Raw genomic sequence first — 19,801 nt, forward strand, 5'->3', positions numbered from 1 at the left:
TGAAGGGGCGGAGCTGTTCTCGCAGCGCCGGTCTCTTTCCAGACTCCGTCAGTGGGACGGAGTCCGACCAGCCAAACCTTTCGTATCGGCTCCTCTTGTTGAGCTTCTAGATTAGAAAAGAAAGAAAAAAAACTCTGGCCAACTGCGGAGAAAGCCCCGGCTTCTGAGTTTCAGCTGGAAGAGGGGGCGGCCCCCGACAGTGGGGCAGATTGTTTTTTGCAGGGGGCGCGAGAGTCGTGTGAATGATGCGGGAGGACTGAAGAAACTCGGGCATTTATTTTTTTTTTCTGCAGGAGTTGGGGAGCGAAAAAGAGGCCTCAACACGCCCCGACTAGTCCCATCCTTGTGTTTGTGAAATAAACCACGTGGCAGTGACTCACTCTCCACGACCAGATCTTCACAGACGCTGCCGGGGGCGCCGGTTCTCTCTTTATTTTTTTCCCCTCTCTTGCCCTGACCGATCGCCGCTAGGGCCGGCCCACCATGGTGGGAATTCGTCGCACCCTCTACAACCTCGCGGCCGTTTGTTGCTTCCTGGCTGGAAGCCTCCTGTCTCTGCCAGGTACGTGCACCACTCGCTCCATCCCTCCTGAAAGGTCGGGTCTCGGGTGCAAGCAGGCGCGCTTGGAAGCATCCCAAACTTTTGAGGAACCTCAGAAGCCATTGCAAAACCAAAAAGTCCCTGGCAGCCCTCCCCCTGGCGAGTCTGCCTGTCTTCTTTGGGTTGGACGCGCCAAATTTTCTGCCATCTAAGAAGGCGTTGCTCTCCTGCCTCCGTTAAGCCTTTCTCTCTACTTCACTTTCAGCCTACATTTTCTGGAGGGGCTCATTGGCCAGCTAGAGATTCAGACTTTCCTTACTTCACTGGGTGATGGGCTATGGGGTGCCTTTCCTTAGGACTGGCACCCAGTTCTTCTCCCCAGAGCTGAAGCTCCCAGGTTTAATGCAGGCCCTCACTACCCCTTGGGCTTGTTGTTTACCGAATGACTGGTGTTAGAGCTGCCACGTCCACCACCAGGGCATTTGGGAACTCAAATAAGGCTTGATCAGAACAGTAGTTTGGAAAATACACCCAGAAATGCTCTTACCTTTTCTTTGTATTTTTTTTACAAGCAGACTGCCAGCATTCAGAACAGTTTGGGTCAGAGCTCTGGTTCAAAACCTGGCTTTCTTTTTTTCACTCAGGTTATATGTTTAACTACACTACTTAGCAGAAATTCATGGCTTTTCCTTGCTCGCTAAATTTCTTCATTTCTGTTACCTAGGAAGTCACAATTTTCTTTCTTTGGTGTATTTGCTGCACAGTTAGAATATTTTCTTCAAAACATTTACTGATTGCAGATTTAAGATTTGGGGGTTCAGGATGTGGAAAATAAAAATGTTGTTTTTGCATCAGACCAAGTTTAACAAATACTTGGAAAATGAATGTGGCCTAGAATAACAAGAAAAAGCAAAGGTTTAGAAGCACAGGAACTGTCTGTGGTCTTAAAACAAGCTAGCTGACATTTTAACCAAAGGAGTCCCAAAGGTGCTTTTTCAGGAGGCAACTGGAACTTCCTTGTTTTTCTTTCTTTGAAGACACTTTTCGTTCCTCATCCTAGAAGCTTCTTCAGCTCTGACTGGATGGTGGGGAATGGAAGGATTTTTATTCCTTGCAGACAGTTGATCATTTGCATTCTTTTAGAGAGTCTTTGAGGTTTGTCTGTGTCCTCAGGGTCACCTGAGCACTGCAGATGTGTGTGGGGCCTTCTTGACTGCAGGATGTTTTCTGCCCTGTGTCCCTTCCCTGTTGGAAGACAGGCAGGCGCAGGCTGTTGGGGATGAGTCTGTGTTGTCTGCATCTCCAACTGAAGTGCAAATGGTTCCTGTAGTCTGCAATGTTTTCTGGAAATCCGTTCATATTCCCTCAAAAACAAGAAATTCCAGTTGACTGAGAATCTCCATAGACATTAACCGTAAGAGCTTGCACATAATGATGAAACTAATTGCTTCTGCTTATGCAGATGGGTTCAAAGAGAACAGGACCTGTAAGCTAGGCAAAACTGCACGCACACACTGCTAATAGGGAAACTAACTTAGAAAAAACAAATGAGGAACATGGGTATGACACTGGTAGGGGATTTACATGGGGGAATTAGGCACTTCGGATAGGGTGTGAACCTTGTGGCCTTCTCACATGCAGTGGCAAGGGTGGGACTTTTGCTTTGGACTTAGTTAATAAAATGGTGCTGAAATCTATCTTTGGGTGTGCCTACTTTGCTAGCCACCTGTTCTTGCAAAATGTATTTTTCAATAAACTGCTTGCTGCTTCACTTAGTGACTCTGTCAAATTTCTGACTGGTGAGTGCGTTTCTCACAAGGACATCTTAATGAGATGGGATATGGGAAGGTGAGACTTCTTCTGCCCAAATAGGCGTGTTTGTACAATGTACCTGAGTCAGTTATAGACTCAGGTTACATACCTTACCAGTTACATACCTAGCCTCTGAACTCAAAACTTTGATTTTGTGCATATGTATGTGTATTAGCATGTTAGGCAAATTCAACCTGTTTGATTGGCTTATAAGTCTATGTTTAAGGAGAACCCAGTAAACAAGTTAAGCATGGATGAATTCAGGCATAAAGCATGCCTGTCCCAAGGGTTCTTTCTCTTGGGGTCCAAAGTAACAATCACTGAACTTCTTTAAATCCAAACTTCCTATCACTGATTTGAAAAGCAAAAGGACCACAAGAGTGAAGACAAGTGAATTGTTGCCTCTCTTATCTACTTATAATTCTATGGCTCCAGACACTTGGTTCTAAAGCAATTTTTTAAATGACACTTTCAGGCTATTTAGAAGACCATAGCATTTTAATAATGGTATTTATATATCCTATACTAACCAGTTAACAAAGTAACATGTTTATTTAATACCTGAGTCCATAAAATGAGAGAAATCTACAGAAGATAGAGATTTTTAGAACACTTAAAATAATTTTAGAGCTGGGCTGACTGCATCCAAAAACACGGTGCTGTACAGTCCTTCATACTTCTGACAGGGTCAACTAAATCAGCTACTCTATCCAGATAGATATATAGAGGATGTTTTTTTAAAAAAATGTAAGTTCAGTGTCATTGATTGATTTACTCAGATTTGTATGCCACTTCTGTTCTTTAATTTAATTCCAGTATGTTTTATAAGACTTAGAACTTTATGCAAGTTTTCAAGGTCTCATTTCACAAATGGCAGACTGATATGCCTTCCCTAGTCTTTTATGGTCTTGTAAGGATACAAACATTATACCTCAAACTATATTCAAATAGATGAGAGTTACTTAGCTGATATTTTTATTCACTCTTGTCAATAGATTACTGTAGAGATAGTTTGTGTGACTTTATTATTTTGGTTGATTTATATAAATCATAAGCTGAGATTTTAGATTTGTATGGAACAGTATTTCCTTTTATGTTCACTATAGTGAGGTAAAAGTTTAATAACAATTACCAATTTGAACATTGTTAGCTAATATAGATACAAAAATTAATGAAAAGACTATTTTTGTTTGCAATGATGTATCTTCATCATAAGTGTTTGTTGATAAAGGTTAAAATATTTATATATGACTACACTTATGCTATCTTGCCATATTCTTTATTTAAGAATGACAGGATAGAAATCAGAGATGTACAATTTCTATCAACTCTATGATTATGCAAAATGTCAGAAACTATATTCCCAAAGTTTAATTTTCTCCATAAATTTCAAACATAACACAAAATCTCTCTTTCCCCCCCCCCTCCTCTCTCTCTCATATCATGGATTAAGCATTTTGATTTTTCTTCTGATTAGGGGAAAAGAGACAAAAGTGAAAAGGCAATAGCACCATAAATATACGGAGGTAATTTCCCTTGAAAACACACTCATGCAAAACCTGATGTTTTTAAGTTACATTTCAAGTGATACATCTTTCTATTTAATCCCCACTGTAGTTTTAAAAATATAAACATGTTAATGTTCCTTTGGCTGGTTGTAGAGTGCAATGAAAGAGAACAATTATATTTACAGTTTAAAAAGAAAATATTGACTAAGCCAAGGGCAGGTGCTGTGCATTTCCTCTCAGTATAAAGATTCTGTGGAAATTTTGCAGTATCTTTTAGCAATTGCATATTTATAGCACTTTCAGTTTTTAATTGCAGTAATCTTTATAACAGTCATGTAAGAAAGTCAAGTGTGTTTATCTTCACATTGCATATATAAGATTTCAAATTCATTTGACTATGAAATGTGAACTTCCCAATTTACATTTGGGAAGGAGAAGATGGAGTATTTTATCCTGTCATCAGCTAAGGATTCTTCAGATAGATATCTCAACTTCCTGAAAATATTATAATCAAAAATTATGCTGGATATTAAAAGTTACACTGATGTCAAATTAAGGTTTAGTTTATTGTTATATTTTCTCCCAAAGCTTTATAAAGAATGCTAATAAGTGAATCAGTAAATAACTTTTATCATATGGAAATGTTTAGGAAACTTTTTCTGAAGACAAAAAATGATGTATTTAGCTGAAAGATTTCTTCAGATGATTTATTTTTTAAATGAAACATCCTCAATTACCTGAGAATATGAGAAAAATGGAAAATTAGGTTTTTTTTAAAAAAAATCTAATCTTTGTTTAGGTGCAGGTATAAATTTAGGATTATCTTTCTTTGTAAATACTTGGTATTTTTTTCAGATTGTTTATTGTGAATAGCATTGGCTTCTAACATAAAATGAGGTTGGAGTGGAAAAAAAGATCAGTATGAAACATTTGTGGACTGCAATCTTCCTCCTTTTTCTCCACCTCTTCTCTCACAATTTATTAAATTGTAGTCACTGTTACAGATTAATCAGTTATCAGATTGTTCAACTGATAACTTTCCCTCTTTTGCTAATTATGTTAGAAGAAAGTCTGTGCTTATTACAAATTTGCCAAGCTCACTACTGTTTATAAAATGATTCCTTTGAAGTAAAAAACAAGAACTGGTCCAAATAAGCACTGGTTTCTTTTTTAAGAAAGAATTCCCAGCACTGCTCAGTTGTTAAAGTTATAAATATACTGGAAGCAGTGTGTAACACATAGTCATTGCGGATTTGCCATATTTGAAAATTGAATGGAATGCGTTCAGTTCAAGAGGTCTTGTGCAGAGAATACAATATACACAGAAACAGATTCGTTGAATACAGTCTGTGTACTATTGATTTTGGAAGAGAATCCTTAACAGAGTGTCCTGTTGAAATAGCTTATTCTATTTATAAAACTTTTAGACAAATATTGATATATTTCTTTCACTTGCTGTTAACCATTTTTAGATATTTTGTGCTCAGGTAATATATTTATTCTTGGGCTTCGACTCTTGGCTTGCAATTAATGTGTTGGATTTGTGCACTATATATTAGTATAAGCACTGGGATGAATGAAAGAGTGTCTTGAAACAGTTTGGCAAGCAAACATACCTTTTTCCCCTTAAAGTTCTTAGACACATTACTCTTTGAATTAAATGCTCTGGGCAAATGTAACATATACAGGCAAATCTTAATTTTATCTAGTCACAATGGGTTCATCATATACATCAGCCTTTCTCAGCCTCATCCCCATAAGGACTGCAGTTCTCAAAATTCCCAGTCAACTTGGGAATTGAAGACCCAATACATCTGGAGAATACCAAGTTGGGGAAGGTAGTATATGCAGTTCTGAACACTTTTGAAGAAGTGTGCCATACGAATACTGTATGAGAGTTACTTTATTACTGAGCAAAAACTAAGCTGAGAGATAAAGACAATCTCTCCTCTAAGTGTCCCTATTTCTTCTAAGGAATCACTAGCCAGATTGTACATCAGATTAACATGTACAGTAACCTAAATCAACAGTGGTTGATTTAGGTTGATGTACGTGTTAATGAAAACAGTGTAGCATTTATTGTACCAATCCATAGCCATACAATGCATAATGTTGTTCCTATAAAGAGTACACACATTTTTAAAGATTATGTCTGTTTATAGCATAGACAGGCAAGTGGTACAAATTATAAGGTAGCACTGAAATTATTTATTTATTTTATTTATTTATTTTAATTCCATTTATATCCCGCCCTTCTCCGAAGACTCAGGGCGGCTTACAAGCTTAGCAGTTATGAAGCAAGAGCAATTATGAAGCAAGAGGCCCTGTAGAAAAGGAGAAGTAGATTCATATCCAAAACAATTGCTGTGAAACGGACAGCAAATTGGGGAGTAAGTGTTTTTTCTAACTGAATTCTTTTCAGAAGATACTAACGCTGACATATTTTTTACCATATGAACATTTCCTTCCTCTAATAGAGAAAGCTTAGTAAATGGAAGTAATTGGAAGAAATTGTGTACTGTAATAAAAGAGATCAAACTATACATGATCACCACTGTCATTTCCATGGATGGAATTCAGGGGGTATCACCAGAATTACCATATCATGAATCCAACAGAATAATATTTCTCCTGAGCTATGCTTGCATTTTTGCAGATTTAACTATGTTTTGGACTGTTCTAATTTCCTTAGAAAAATTGAAAATAAAAGAGACCTTTGTTGTGAAAAATGTTGCTTGGGGGGAAGGGTGGACACCACTTTCAGACTTTTGGACCATCAGATCCAGATTTCATAAACTAGAGTCTGATCTGAGAGTGGAAAAAGGGAATTACATGCAACTGTATCAATACAAGAGGTAGTTGGCACCAGGTCGCTTTGCCTGGGCTTAGAAACTAAACAGGACTGGACTTGATTAGTTCTGAGATGAGAGCATTAGGGAATGCCAATTTTTTTTATTAGGCAGACAGAAAACAGTACACATGCAAAACCTGGGTGTGCCTATTTATTCCAATTAGAACAGGGAAGATTTTCCATTAAATATTCATTCAGATTTTCTCTCTGGCTTGAAAATAGTATTTTGTATTGCTCTTTACCCACCTTAAGTCTTCTAGATTGACAAACGGGATGTGAACAATATCGTGATCCTAAACATGAAAACTGGGACACAGCAATCAACATGTTTCAAAGCACTAACTTTACAAGAAAGGTTCTCTCTTGATGCAAAGTGAAACTAATAAGTATTAGATAGATCAGGGTTCCCCAACCCCTGGGCTGTGGACTGGTACTGGGCTGCGGCATGCCAGCAACTGGTCCGCACAAACAAGGAAAGCCCCGTCTGCGGGATGCAGGCACCACACAAAATCACTGGTCCGTGGGAACCAGTCCCTGGTGCCCAAACATTTGGGGACTTCTGAGATAGATTAATAGTAGTAATGAACCATTCACAGCAGCAGCACCCTAAAGGCCACACAAAGTAAACCTGTTTCTTACAATTCCTACATTTACATCCTTAAAAAGTTCTTATTCCTGTGTTCAGTGTTTCCTTTCTCATTTACAATGCTTCTAGAGAGAACATCTGAAAGTCAAAAAGCAAGTGGAACTTAACTAACAGTAAAAAAAACAAAAAAACCCTCCATGTCAAATCCCAAACTACCACAGGTAATATTTATTTAAATTATAGAAAAAACAATCTAGCGCCCATTTAGTATTAATTAAAATAAAATATAACATTGTACTATTTGAGGTACTTTTTGTAGGAAAAAACTCAAGATTGGTTTTCTTTTCTATGCAAAAAAGAGGTATTGGATAAAAGCAGTTAACAAGTTAGACAGAAATATCTGAATAAACACTTTTCCCTAAAAATTGTGCCCACAGTACATGTAATCCTCAACTTACAATCACAATTGAGCCCAAAATTCCTGTTACTAAGAGAATCATTTGTTAAGTGAATTTTGGCCCATTTTATGACCTTTCTTGTCACAGTTGTTAAGTGAATTTCGCTTCCCCATTGACTTTGCTTGTAAGAAAGTCACAACATTTAAATTATTTGTTAGAAAAAACACTTGCTCCCCAATTCGCTGTCCCTTTCACAGCAATTGTTTTGGATATGAATCTACTTCTTCTCCTTTTCTACTTATTTCTCCAGCTGATCTTCTAGGGAAGGACATATGTTGTAAGGATGCTGCCAAATTTTATTTTCCTGTTTGTTTTTCCTATCCTAGGAGATGGGAAGAATGGGTCATCTGCTTCATACAGCACAGTTTCTCAGTTCACGCTTCCTCACACCGAGGCTAGAAGCTTCCAAGCCACAGCCACCAGTAGGGATGACATTATCACAAGCACCTCACAAATCAGTGTCAGCAGCATCGGTCAGATGGATTATCTGACCACTACTACACCTGGCTATTTGAATACCACAACAGGGATACAGACTCAGACTGCAAATAATGCCTCTAATAGTAGCACTGATCCTTCTTTATTTCTTACTCCAACTACAAACTTACTGGAAACTAATACGTTGGGTCTGGATGATGATAGAAGATACATCAGTACCATCACCTTGCTTACTTCCAGCAGCAAGATCCCGGCTACGGAAATTTTCCAGTCAAAGGAGACACAAGGTAAGACTGGGCAATTATCAGTAATTTATAATGGCAGGTGGTTTAAATAAATATGGCCAGGATGACTTATTCTGCTTCATAGTCACAGCCTGTAAAAACATCTTATTAGATTACATTAGATACTCTGTATTTCCCAAAAATGGAAAAAAGAAAAGAATACACCATCTGAGCTAAAAAACACTTAAGTTTGCAGAGTTATGGTTAAATATTTCTGTGGCCTCAGCATACTAAAAAATATGTTACCGAAAGAAGGGAAAATTTGTAGCTCAGGGTTGAACTATAGGGTCCTTGGTGCTTTCTGAGCTTGGTTATTTTCTTGCAGATATTTCATTACCAAACTAGGTAACATCATCAGTTCTAGTAGAGAATTAAGCTTACTCTCATTTTATATACCAGTGGCTTGCCCTGACAGTGTTGGTAAGAGTGGTCTTGGTGGTTCCTTGATTAGGCTGTTATTTACTGTTAGCTTGCTTGGCAATTTCTTAATTGATCATTGTTTGCTTCTTGATTGTTAGTCTAATGTTAACCTTAATGTTAATCTCTGCTTATCTGTGTGTTGATTGCTCTTGAGAAAGTTTTCAGGTCTTTTTGTTTCCTTTTTGGCTTTGTAATTGTCTATTTTGAATGGTTTAGTACAGGGGCGGGTGGGTATGGCCAGGGTGGGCGCGGCCTACTGGGTGGGTGCAGCTGGAGTGCGTATGGCCTACTGGGTGGGCATGGCCAGCTCTACATCATGGGCATCAAGGGTGCCTATGGGGGCCTGGGCAGGAGTGGGACAGATCTGGGGGTCTCTGGCAGAAGGAGGGTCTCTGGGCCAGGGCCAAGGCAGTGGGGACCGTTCCCTCACTGTTTCCAGGATGGCTTCGGGGGCCACATGAAACCACTTCACGGGCCGGATTTGGGCCCCGGGCCTTGTGTTTGACATGTCTGGTTTAGTAGATGTTGCTCATGCCTAATGTGCTTGTTGATGGCTGATTTGTTTGAGTCCTAGGGTTCCAGGAAATTTCCAACATTTTTGGACTCGACTTTGTCCTGGATACTCACAGTTTCCCAGTTGAAACTATGGTTAGGTTTGCCCATGCATGATAAAATTAAGGAACTTTCATCATGTCTTCTGACTGCTAATTGGTGTTCATGGATGATCTGCCTTTTTGTCTATGTAATCCTTACATTGTATCCTATAGGTAAAGGTAAAGGTTCCCCCGCACATGCGTGCTAGTCGTTTCCAACTCTAGGGGCCGGTGCTCATCTCCGTTTCAAAGCCGAAGAGCCAGCGCTTGTCCGAGGACGTCTCCGTGGTCATGTGGCCGGCATGACTAGACACCAAAGGCGCACGGAACGCTGTTACCTTCCCACCGTAGCGGTCCCTATTTTTCTACTTGCATTTTTACGTGCTTTCGAACTGCTAGGTTGGCAGAAGCTGGGACGAGTAACAGGCGCTCACTCTGCTACACGGCACTCGGGATTCAACCCGCCAAACTGCCGACCTTCTGATCGACAAGCTCAGCATCCTAACCCACTGAGCCACCGCGTCCCTTCCTTGTATCCTATAGTTGACTCTTTTTCTTCCTGGGTTGCTGGGTCTTGTGGTTTACTTAGGATGCTTGGAGGGCTTTGGTTGGCTTGGGTGCTACAGTGATATCATGTGATTGTAATAGTCTATTGGTGGTTTCTGAGATGTTTCTGATGAATGGCAGTGTTATTCTTTTCACAACATGTATTGGTTGCCCTACATCGGATTGAGTGGTCAGGCACTTTTCAGTGACATTGTGTGGAAAACCATATTGTTGTAAGATGTAAGAATGATGATCTGTTTCTTTTTTTCTGATGTTCAGGGTTGCTGCAGTGTTTTTGTGCTCATCTAAAGAATGTTCATACACAGTTTCTCTTGTGGGAAGCTCAGTTGTTACTTTGCTACTGGAGCACTTGGTTGGTGTGGGTGGTTTTACAATAGATTTGTTTCTGATTTGCCGTCACTGCCTCTACTGTTGAGAATATTCAAGTTTTGTTAATGGTTTCATGTGAATTCTCTACTTGATCCTTTTTGATTATGATAGGGGTGTCATCTACATACCAGAACCATATTTGGGTTGTATATGTGGGAATGCTATTGATTCCAGGCATTCCAGGAACATGGTTGTTAACTGAATCGGGTTTCCCCATTGACTTTGCTGGTCAAAATGTTGTAAAAGACAATCACATGACCCTTAGGACACCGCAACTGTCATAAATATGTGTCAGTTGTCAAGCATCTGAATTTTGATTATATGATCGTGGGGATGTCTCAACAGTCTTAAGTGTGAAAAATGGTCATAAATCATTTTTTTTTCAGTGCTGTTGTAATTTTGAATGGTCATAAATGGACTGTTATAAGATGAGGACAACCTGTATGTGGTTAGGTAGAGATTGATAAGATTCATGATTCGGGGTATTTCAAACTTGGTGTATTTGTTTAGGCTGGTTGTGTGCTGTGTAGTAATGCTGTCATGGATTCTTTGGCAAATTCTGTGTCACTGGATGTAAAAGTGCTGTGACATCAAATTCTTCCTCACTCAAGGAAGAATTTACCCCTACTAGCACCCGGTACCTAGCCATATATCATATTTATTTTATTTATTTAAAAGGTTTATAGAGCCACTCATCTTTCAGCCAGTTCTGGATGGCTCCCAGTCAAAGATTAGAAGGTACATGAAAATGATAAAAACTATAATACACAATCAGTAAAAACATAAAACATTGAAAAAAATGTTCATGTTTTAGTCAGATAGGATGAAAATGGATCTAATATACAGGTGGCTGAGCTCACAGTCATGAGGACCCAGCCCTCTTCCCGGATAACTGAGCAACACGGTGGGTGCCCCAGTTATCTTTATAGAACCTTTCCCAAGACTGGAATCTAACTGTGGACTTGCTTTATTCACATACTTTTTATTAAATTTGCTAACTACCAAGATTTATGTTAGCACTGCAGAAACATTCAGAAAAGGTCTGGCCAAAATAGATTCTCTTTATTTCTGAATTAAGAAGAGGCAGGATTGCCAACCTGACAGTTAAATGTTTCTCTGCAGGAACATCAGCTGCTTCCCAGCCAAAATCTTCTACATTCATCACCACATGGCTGGCAAAAAATACCACACCAGTCATGGATCCCAAGGCTTTCACAGAAGAGAACACTGTTGCCTCCACATCATCTCCAAGGACTACTCTTGGTGAACAAGTGATCACATCCAATACTTCTCGATCAGTAACGTTTGAGGTTGCCTCCTCTACGTTCTTACCTCACAAAATCGTATCAGCAGAGACAGAGCAACCAGCTAAACCTGAACACAAGACAACTGTATTTGATGTGGGAAACAATCAAGGTACACATTTAGCAATCTTGTCTCATCTAGGGAATAAATGATTTAGAATGGGTTGGTGAGAACCGAGAAATAGTTAAACTCAATCTTGGATAAAACTATGGAAGAACTACTGTATATAGCATAGTGACAAATCATATGCTCTGTAAGCAGAAGGAAAAGGCTACGTATTCAGTCTCTGACATCTCTAAATTAGGCTGGGAATTACTTTTGCCTGAAAATAATTTTGGGGGAAACATGTTGGGAGAGGCAATGCAAGTTTGTATAAATAATACTAAAGACAATGGTGGATTTGGGTTATGCAGCTCAATGTATTCCTCTGATTGTTAAAATATGTAGCTATGTGAGCACCTTCATAGCTTTAAAAGATGAACTACATTTTATTGCCTTCTTCTTGCTTTCAGATCTGCCCAGTATACCAGTATCCAGTCCAATAGGAAAGGATCCCCTGGTGATTGCTGTCATTGTAATTTTTGTTGTGACAGTAGGAATTCTGAGTCTCCTGGGTTTCTTGAGGTATCGACAACATAGCAGTAGACTACGGTTTAGACGTCTCCAGGACTTGCCTATGGTGAGCATCTGTGTAATCAAGTTGGGCTTTTACCCATTCTGTTATTTTTCCTCTAGTTCTAGCATTTCGAAGGGGAGGAACAAATGTCACAATCCAAATGTGTACATAGAAAGGTGAATGTTGATAATAGATCCTTAGGAGCATTCAGATATAATTAGTGAAGGATTATGTATTGAGAGTAGCAAACATAATGAATATTATTATATGCATGGAGTTAGGAAAGAAAAGGGATTGCTATGCCTGTAGCTAGACTTTTTCCAGATTAATGGAATAGCCTTATTTGAATAGTTTAAAAGTTGGTATCATGGCAGCTATCTAAATCAGTTCTCCATTTCAAGCTTAATGAACTATGTAATATACTTTCTCATCAGGAAGCATGAGAATCTGGTCTGGGACATGGCTTCATTGCCACTGTACCTTAATATTAGTTATCTAGTCTGTCTGTTCCAAAGGGTAATTCTTTGAGATGGCAGAGGCTCAGATTCATTAAGTGATGGTTCAGAAGTCACTAAGAATATATATATATATAGTACATAACTTAGTCTTAGATATCTCCCACAAGTGTCTTGGCTAGCACAAAATTAAAGTTTTTCTCTTTCTTATAGGATGACATGATGGAAGACACACCTCTTTCCCTCTACAGCTACTGAACAACAGAAAGACTTTTTTTAAAAAAAATCAGAACCTTTTAAAGGCTACAAAACTTGTAAAGGATCCCAACTGGGGAGCAATTCTACAATTTTGGAGCTGTTGTACTGACATGCAAATAACTATAGAATTGCAAGTCAAATGGCTTACTTTTTTAAAATGCTGTCTTTTTCCCCCTTACTTTTGAAAATCAGCTTAACCAAGACCTTTTTCCTCAATACATACGCATTTTCTGTGACTGGATACATGCAATGCTGGAGAAAAATGATTCAACAAGCTTTACAACTGCAGGCTTCATATCAAAGATAGGTGTGTTGGATTCTGAGAAAATACACTGTATAGGGTGCTTTTTTCACAAAAAGTAAAAAGTATGAAATATATGGAATATGATGTGTTTCTTGAGAATGGAAATGCAACCAAACTGTGACTGGGAGATCAAGTTGGCTTTCTTATTTTTCTTGAATTACATTTCAAGTTTCTATCAAGATTTAAAACATGTTTCAGAAGGAAGTAGTGATCTCATCCTTTTAATCAGGGCCCTCTGAATTATATTAAAAGAATTAGTCCAGTATTCATTTTCATATGGGGCCATGCAAATGTCTCTAGCAAGTTGAGACAAAGTTAAAAGCAATAATCTTCTATTCCAGTTAATGGTATTCAGTATTCACACTGCATAGTCTGACTACTATTACTGGAGTACATTTTCCCTCTACAGTGTTTTTGCAGAGAATAAGAGTAGCTGTAGTTTATACTGTTTTCAGCACTTGATTTAACATCAGTTTACCAAGGAAATTGTACTCCTTTATTCAATACTAAGGGATGGCACGTGACATGTTTTTTGTCATTCTTAATATTTAAGTATTTGTTTAATCCTGCCAGTATTGTTGACAATACTTCAAACAATAAGATTGTGCAATACCTCTCAATTGGTGCTGCTGTTTGAAGGCTGGTCTAGCTTTCTGTGTTACTATTTACCAAGCTCAAACAGTCCTGGCTACTTGGAAGGCATGAACATCTGAAATGTGCCTGTTTACACATGCAGCTTTTATCAATTCATGTCATTTATCATATTCAGAAGCTGTTATGTGTTCATGTATATGCTGGGTAAATATACTAAAATAAGCCTTAATGCTGTTTATTTGGTTAGATCAGACATGTCAAACACAAGGCCCGGGGGCCGGATCCGGCCCACGAAGTGGTTTCATGTGGCCCGCGAAGCCATCCTGGAAACAGTGAGGGAACAGCCCCCACTGCCTTGGCCCTGGCCCAGAGACCCTCCTTCTGCCAGAGACCCTCAGATCTGTCCCACTCCTGCCCAGGCCCCCATAGGCACCCTTGATGCAAACGATGTAGAGCTGGCCACGCCCACCCAGTAGGCCATTCACACTCTAGCCACGCCCACCCAGTAGGCCACGCCCACCCTGGCCATATCCACCCGGCCCCCTGAGGGCAACCGCAATGCTGATGCGGCCCTCAATGAAATTGAGTTTGACACCCCTTAGATTGAACAAGATGGGTAAACCCAGCAATTGAGTTTTTTAACTCAAGGTTTATGGCTTGGCATGGTGTGAATCCAGTTATTTGTAGCGTAGTCAAGATACCACGTTTGAAACATGGATGCAGGATGATTTGTGATTTACTCTGGGATTGGGTTAGCTTAAATAGAGAAGCCTGAGAGTGATACTTGTTGAGGATCTCTGTACTAGAATCTCTAAGTGTCAAGTGGACCTTTTGCAGGACAAAACAACCATGGAGCCAATTTTAACCAGCCTATAACATCAAAGGTCTGCTACTTCATTTCAAGATCACATTTTCTTATTTTATTTATTCGTTTTGTTAGCCTGCTTTTCTTACTTTATAAGTAACTCAAGGCAGTGAACACACCTAATAGTGCTTCCTCCTATTTTCCCCACAATAATTAACAGGAAGTCACTAAATAATATAATTTTCTTATGACAGAAGTGTAGTAATACCATTAATTCAAAGCTTAGTTTTCTAAAAACCAACAGCTCTCTTCTGAAAACAAGACCAGTGATTTTATCTAACAGATATTTTTTTTTGTCCAGCATCATTGCCATACTTTCTATGGTCTTCAGCACCAAAAATAAATAAAAGAGCCACCAGCAAAAAGGCTTGCCTATCCCTGTATTAGGCTATTTCTCAGAAGGTCTTCAATGATGATGGGCCTCAAATGTATCAAGGAATTCCTAGGCAAGTCTGCAGGGCATATTCTACAGGTTCTGTTAAGCTCAGCTGCCTCCTTCAGCATTGTAGCTTCCCTGAGGCTAGTACAAAGCGGTACTCAAGGTTTCACTTCACAAGAAGTACTCTTTAACAGCATTAGTGGGCAATGTGCCAAGTCCTTATAGATCCCTTTGAAGGTGACAGAAAGCTTTGATAGCTTGTGAGTTAATTTTTATTAATTCCAGGCTCAGGTATAATTGTGTTCATTGGCAAGAAACTAGAAATCACTTTCAGTGATTACCTTTGAAGCTAGAAAGGGTGGGACACTAATCAAGATAAAAAGAACTCTATTACTGCCGCCAATCTGTTTACCACTGCAGTATGCATTATGGTATAGCTACCCGGTATCAGATCAGGGCTGCAAAAATAGATAGCCACTAGATGGCATCAGGACAATACACAATATAATCTCTGCTACAATTTAGCGATCAATTCACATCTTAGCTGTAGTAGCTCTACTGTGCATTTTGTTTACATATTTATGGTCAAGTATCAATACAGACTTGCTTTCTGCAGAGCAGAAAATTCATGGCCTTAAAAATTAATTGAATAAGTTTGCTAAAAAGGAAAATTACATTCAGGGATGAAGAAGAAAAACCTACTTAAGTAGATTTTTATTCTGAGTCATCTACAGCACTGAAAATGTAATTAGACTTTAAATAATATCAATATCCAATTATATCTCTCAATTCCAAACTGACCAAGTGTTGCTGCTAAGGTCCTGGCTAAGTACCTGGAGGTTGTGTAGGCCTAGATAGGAAGAAAAGACTGACTTAATCCTTCCAAGACTGAGTGGTTATAGATATTAGGGCCCCCTCAACCTTCCATCCAAGGACCTTCCACCCATACTCTTGAATGGGCTAGCATGTCTCCATTTGCAGTGTGTGCAATGGGAGGGGGCTTCACATAGCTCAATCTAGTGCACAAGTTGTAACCTTTCAGATAGTCACTCGTTTATCCGTGTCACCTCAAGGCTCAGCTACTGGAATGCACTCTACATGGATGGGGCTGCCTTTAAAAACCACTCAGAAACATTTGATGCAGAATGTAGCGGCGTGTGCGATGGAACATGTTTTAGTATGTCACATGGCATCTCTGTTCCTCAGCTGCATTGGTTGCCAATCTTTTTCTGACTGCAATTCAAGGTAATTATTACCTGTAATGCCCTACATGACATAGGGCGAGTTTACTTCAGGAATCACCAATTTTTCATATATGGCAGTATATTTGGCACACACTGAGTCTCTTTGATTAGTGTCATTTAGTATTGGAATCTGGGAAGTGGACCTCCCCGTCATGACACCTGCCATTTGGGATGCAATCTCTCAGAAATCTATGTGGTTCCCATCCTATTGATGTTCCCTAAGGACTTGAAGACTAGCTATTCTCTTCCTAATCCCTTCTCATTGTTCAAAAACTAAACCTCAGAAAAGGTTTCTACCAACGTCCAATTTATTGATGAATGCATGCAAGCTTTATTGCATTAATACAACCACATTCATTGTGACAAATTGTTCTGTCCAGAGATCACTGAATTAAAGATTTCTCTGTCTACGCTTCCCCAAATCTGAAGCAATGAATGCAGTGTGTGGGAGCAACCATTGCTTCTTTCCATCACTCTCTGAACTATTGGAATATCCACTGATTATATCTCCTGTTGCCAAATCCTCATCTTTTCTCCTCTTCTTTGCCTGTAACCGTTTTCCTCTTCTGAAATTACTTTTACCCTGAGATTGGGGATGTTGCTATTCAAGGCTCTTTTTCAACATAGGATATGTGAGAGATGCAGCTTTGTCCAGTATGCTGATTTGCCATACCTACACGAATGCCAGTGGTTTCATTAATCAGAATAAGATTGAGGTCTTTATGACAATTTTAGCAGGTCTCTACTCCATCTAGGCCTGGGGAAAAGAAGATGTAATTGTAAGAGCTGCAATACAAAATTAGTTTAATCTTATCTTCAAAATTGGATGGTTCAGAAAAATATAAACAGCTCTTGCATTAAGACGTGGTGGCACAGTGATTAGAATGCAGTGTACTGCAGGCTACTTCTGCCAGCTGCCAGCAGTTCAATTCTCACTCGTTGACACAGCCTTCCATTCTTCCGAGATCAGTAAAATGAGGAGCCAGATTGTTGAGGGCAATATGCTGACTCTGTAAACTGCTTAGAGAGGGCTGTAAAGCACTGTGAAGCATTATATAAGTCTAAGTGCTATTGCTAATATATTCTAATTAGTTAATTTGTCACTATAAAGATGTGTAAGTCTGGGACCTTCTATGATTAAGAATTCTGGGGTTGCAATTCAGATAATAATAGTTTTCTCACAAAATTTATTTGCTCAATATACTTTTCTGCTTCCATGGAGTAAAATGAGAATCCCACATATTGAAAAATACAAGCTGAAACACTGGGAAGGAAAACATGGCTTATTTTTAAAGTTTTTTTTAAAATCTGTGGGTAGTCCGATCAATGAGAAATAAATTAAATCCAAACTTTAACAAAAATGCAAAGACTACACATTTGAGAGATGTAAGTTTAGAGATATCTAATATGCTATATTCTTAGTTTTATTTTTCATACATTCATGATTTTTCTGTTAATAATTCCCACAACTGGAAATTTTTGACTTTAAAAATTGCAAGGATGTCTTACATGTGTGTATGATTTTAACCATAAAGCTGTCAAGGAAAAAGTAACCTTTATTGCAATATTCCTCTGTTCAAAAGTGTAGTGACACAATGCAACCTAAGGAGAACTTAATCACAAATCCATGTGTACTTTGACATATTTCCTCATTGACTTAAATAGTATACGCTTAGTTTTAGCTTGGATAAAAACCTAACTATAGCATGACTCTTAGATTTTGTTCTAACATTTGCCACGCACTGAAAATGACTCAAGGCATGATAATTAAGAAGTTACACTGATTTCTTCCCCACCTAATCCAAAATCAGTAACCTTGGACATACTGTCACTTAGACAAATTAGTTCCCTTATGACTCCAAAGGCTACAGTGTAGCAGCTCAGTGGTGAACAAAACAAGATGGGCGCACACAGAATTGTTCAATAATTCCAGCTGCTCCTGAAAAAGACATGATGAACCACACTGCCCTGAAAATTTGTCTACTACCACAAAACTAATATCCATCCATACACAGAAAAGTTTGTCTTAGTCACTTGCTGGTACATGTGGCAAAGTAACGGTTTTATACATGTAATACAGTAAAGACTCTTCTGTCCTTTAGTAGATGCTTCATTCATGGATTATAGATACTGACCAAATTAACAGGCTTTGTAGTTTAAGATGAATTAATGTCCAGAACATCTTTTTTGCCTGTGTTAGGTTACAGACTATGTAAAGTATTTGAAAGAAAGAGATATATTTTATGTACATTGGGGTTCATTAATACCATTTTTTCATTTTCAGAGAGAGACCCTGCATGCTATTAACAACCTTTGAAATGATTCCAAACCTAATCCTGATGTACCAACATGACCCAGGATAAGGGCTAAGATCACTCCTCCTCCTAACTCATGCAACATCTGTACAAAAGCAGCTTAGCATGTTGAAAACAACGCCTTATGTTTTTCTCTCTTTAATTTGTTTCCTCATTAAAAAGCATGAGGCAGCCCTTAAGTGATGCTTTAAAGGTCACTGAAGTTGAGCTCAGGCAAACTGGTGGATAATTCACTGCTGATTTCTGCCGTCTCCAACATGCCACCAATTGCCTCTCCGGGGATATTCTCCAGTTCCAAACTTGGTAAAGAAACCGTGTTATCTAAAAGATACAACAAGTGTAATTAGCATATTACTATGAATCATTAAATAAGTTAAAACATTTCCAATAGGACCTTTTATTTATTTATTTGAATGTATTAGCCACCTAATTTATTAGCCGCCCAATTCCTATGGGTTCTGGGTGGTAAACAACATTTAGTGGGTTTTCTTTTCCCCAAGTGATGCATTTTAAAAGAGCTGCAGGAGACCCTGTTAAATAAATATCTCTTTGTAAAAAACAGGATTGTTCAGCTGACATCAAAGGGCATACATATATGGCAAAATGAACTAGTGAAGTTGCAAAGTACTGGAAGCTTCTTGCATGAAGGAGTGGAACCAAATGTACAAAAGCTGGGAACTGCCCATCTTTTTCTTTTCTTTTTTTTTTTTAAAAAAGGTAAATTAACAGGATTAGAACAGAACAAAATCCAACTAAATTTAGGAAAACCATTCTTCCAAATCATGCTAATGAGAATGCTGAACAGCTTAATGAAAGGGTATTAATCTTTTGGAAAAGAATGTTAATCCGATTCTCCCAAAATATTTTTTTTCAATGTGATGAAATAAATAGGCCTTGAAGTTTCAAGAAGTGGAGAAAGAAAGAAAGAAAGAAAGAAAGAAAGAAAGAAAGAAAGAAAGAAAGAAAGAAAGAAAGAGAAAGAAAGAAAGAAAGAAAGAAAGAAAGAAAGAAAGAAAGAAAGAAAGAAAGAGAAAGAAAG

The 19,801-nt window shown here is 38.6% G+C and overlaps 2 protein-coding genes across 4 annotated transcripts in view; one reads left to right on the plus strand and one right to left on the minus strand.

Moving 5' to 3' along the window:
• On the plus strand, window positions 1-18,839 carry LOC308666088 (uncharacterized protein). Its single transcript, XM_081324602.1, has 6 exons — window positions 1-562; window positions 8,083-8,481; window positions 11,550-11,843; window positions 12,245-12,411; window positions 13,017-13,368; window positions 18,732-18,839. Exons 1-5 carry the CDS (start codon window positions 484-486, stop codon window positions 13,059-13,061), a joined length of 984 nt encoding a protein of 327 aa, XP_081180728.1. The 5' UTR covers window positions 1-483; the 3' UTR covers window positions 13,062-13,368; window positions 18,732-18,839.
• The window catches only part of LOC308666087 (uncharacterized protein), an 18,767-nt gene continuing 16,951 nt past the window's right edge, over window positions 17,986-19,801 (minus strand). For all 3 annotated transcript variants that reach the window (XM_081324600.1, XM_081324599.1, XM_081324601.1), the window contains one exon: window positions 17,986-19,083. In XM_081324600.1, coding sequence (XP_081180726.1) covers window positions 18,950-19,083 — 134 coding nt within the window. In that variant the 3' untranslated portion in view covers window positions 17,986-18,949. The remainder of the gene's footprint in view (window positions 19,084-19,801) is intronic.

This window comes from Vipera berus (genome assembly GCF_964194415.1).
Source record: "Vipera berus genome assembly, chromosome: 3".
Classification (NCBI taxonomy): Eukaryota; Metazoa; Chordata; class Lepidosauria; order Squamata; family Viperidae; genus Vipera; species Vipera berus.

Bases quoted from the DNA above. Each gene is read 5' to 3' on its own strand.
- LOC308666088 (XM_081324602.1), top strand. From the start codon at position 484: ATGGTGGGAATTCGTCGCACCCTCTACAACCTCGCGGCCGTTTGTTGC. The intron at 8,482-11,549 runs GTAAGACTGGGC...GTTTCTCTGCAG, and splicing joins CCAGTCAAAGGAGACACAAG to GAACATCAGCTGCTTCCCAG. The intron at 11,844-12,244 runs GTACACATTTAG...TCTTGCTTTCAG, and splicing joins TGATGTGGGAAACAATCAAG to ATCTGCCCAGTATACCAGTA.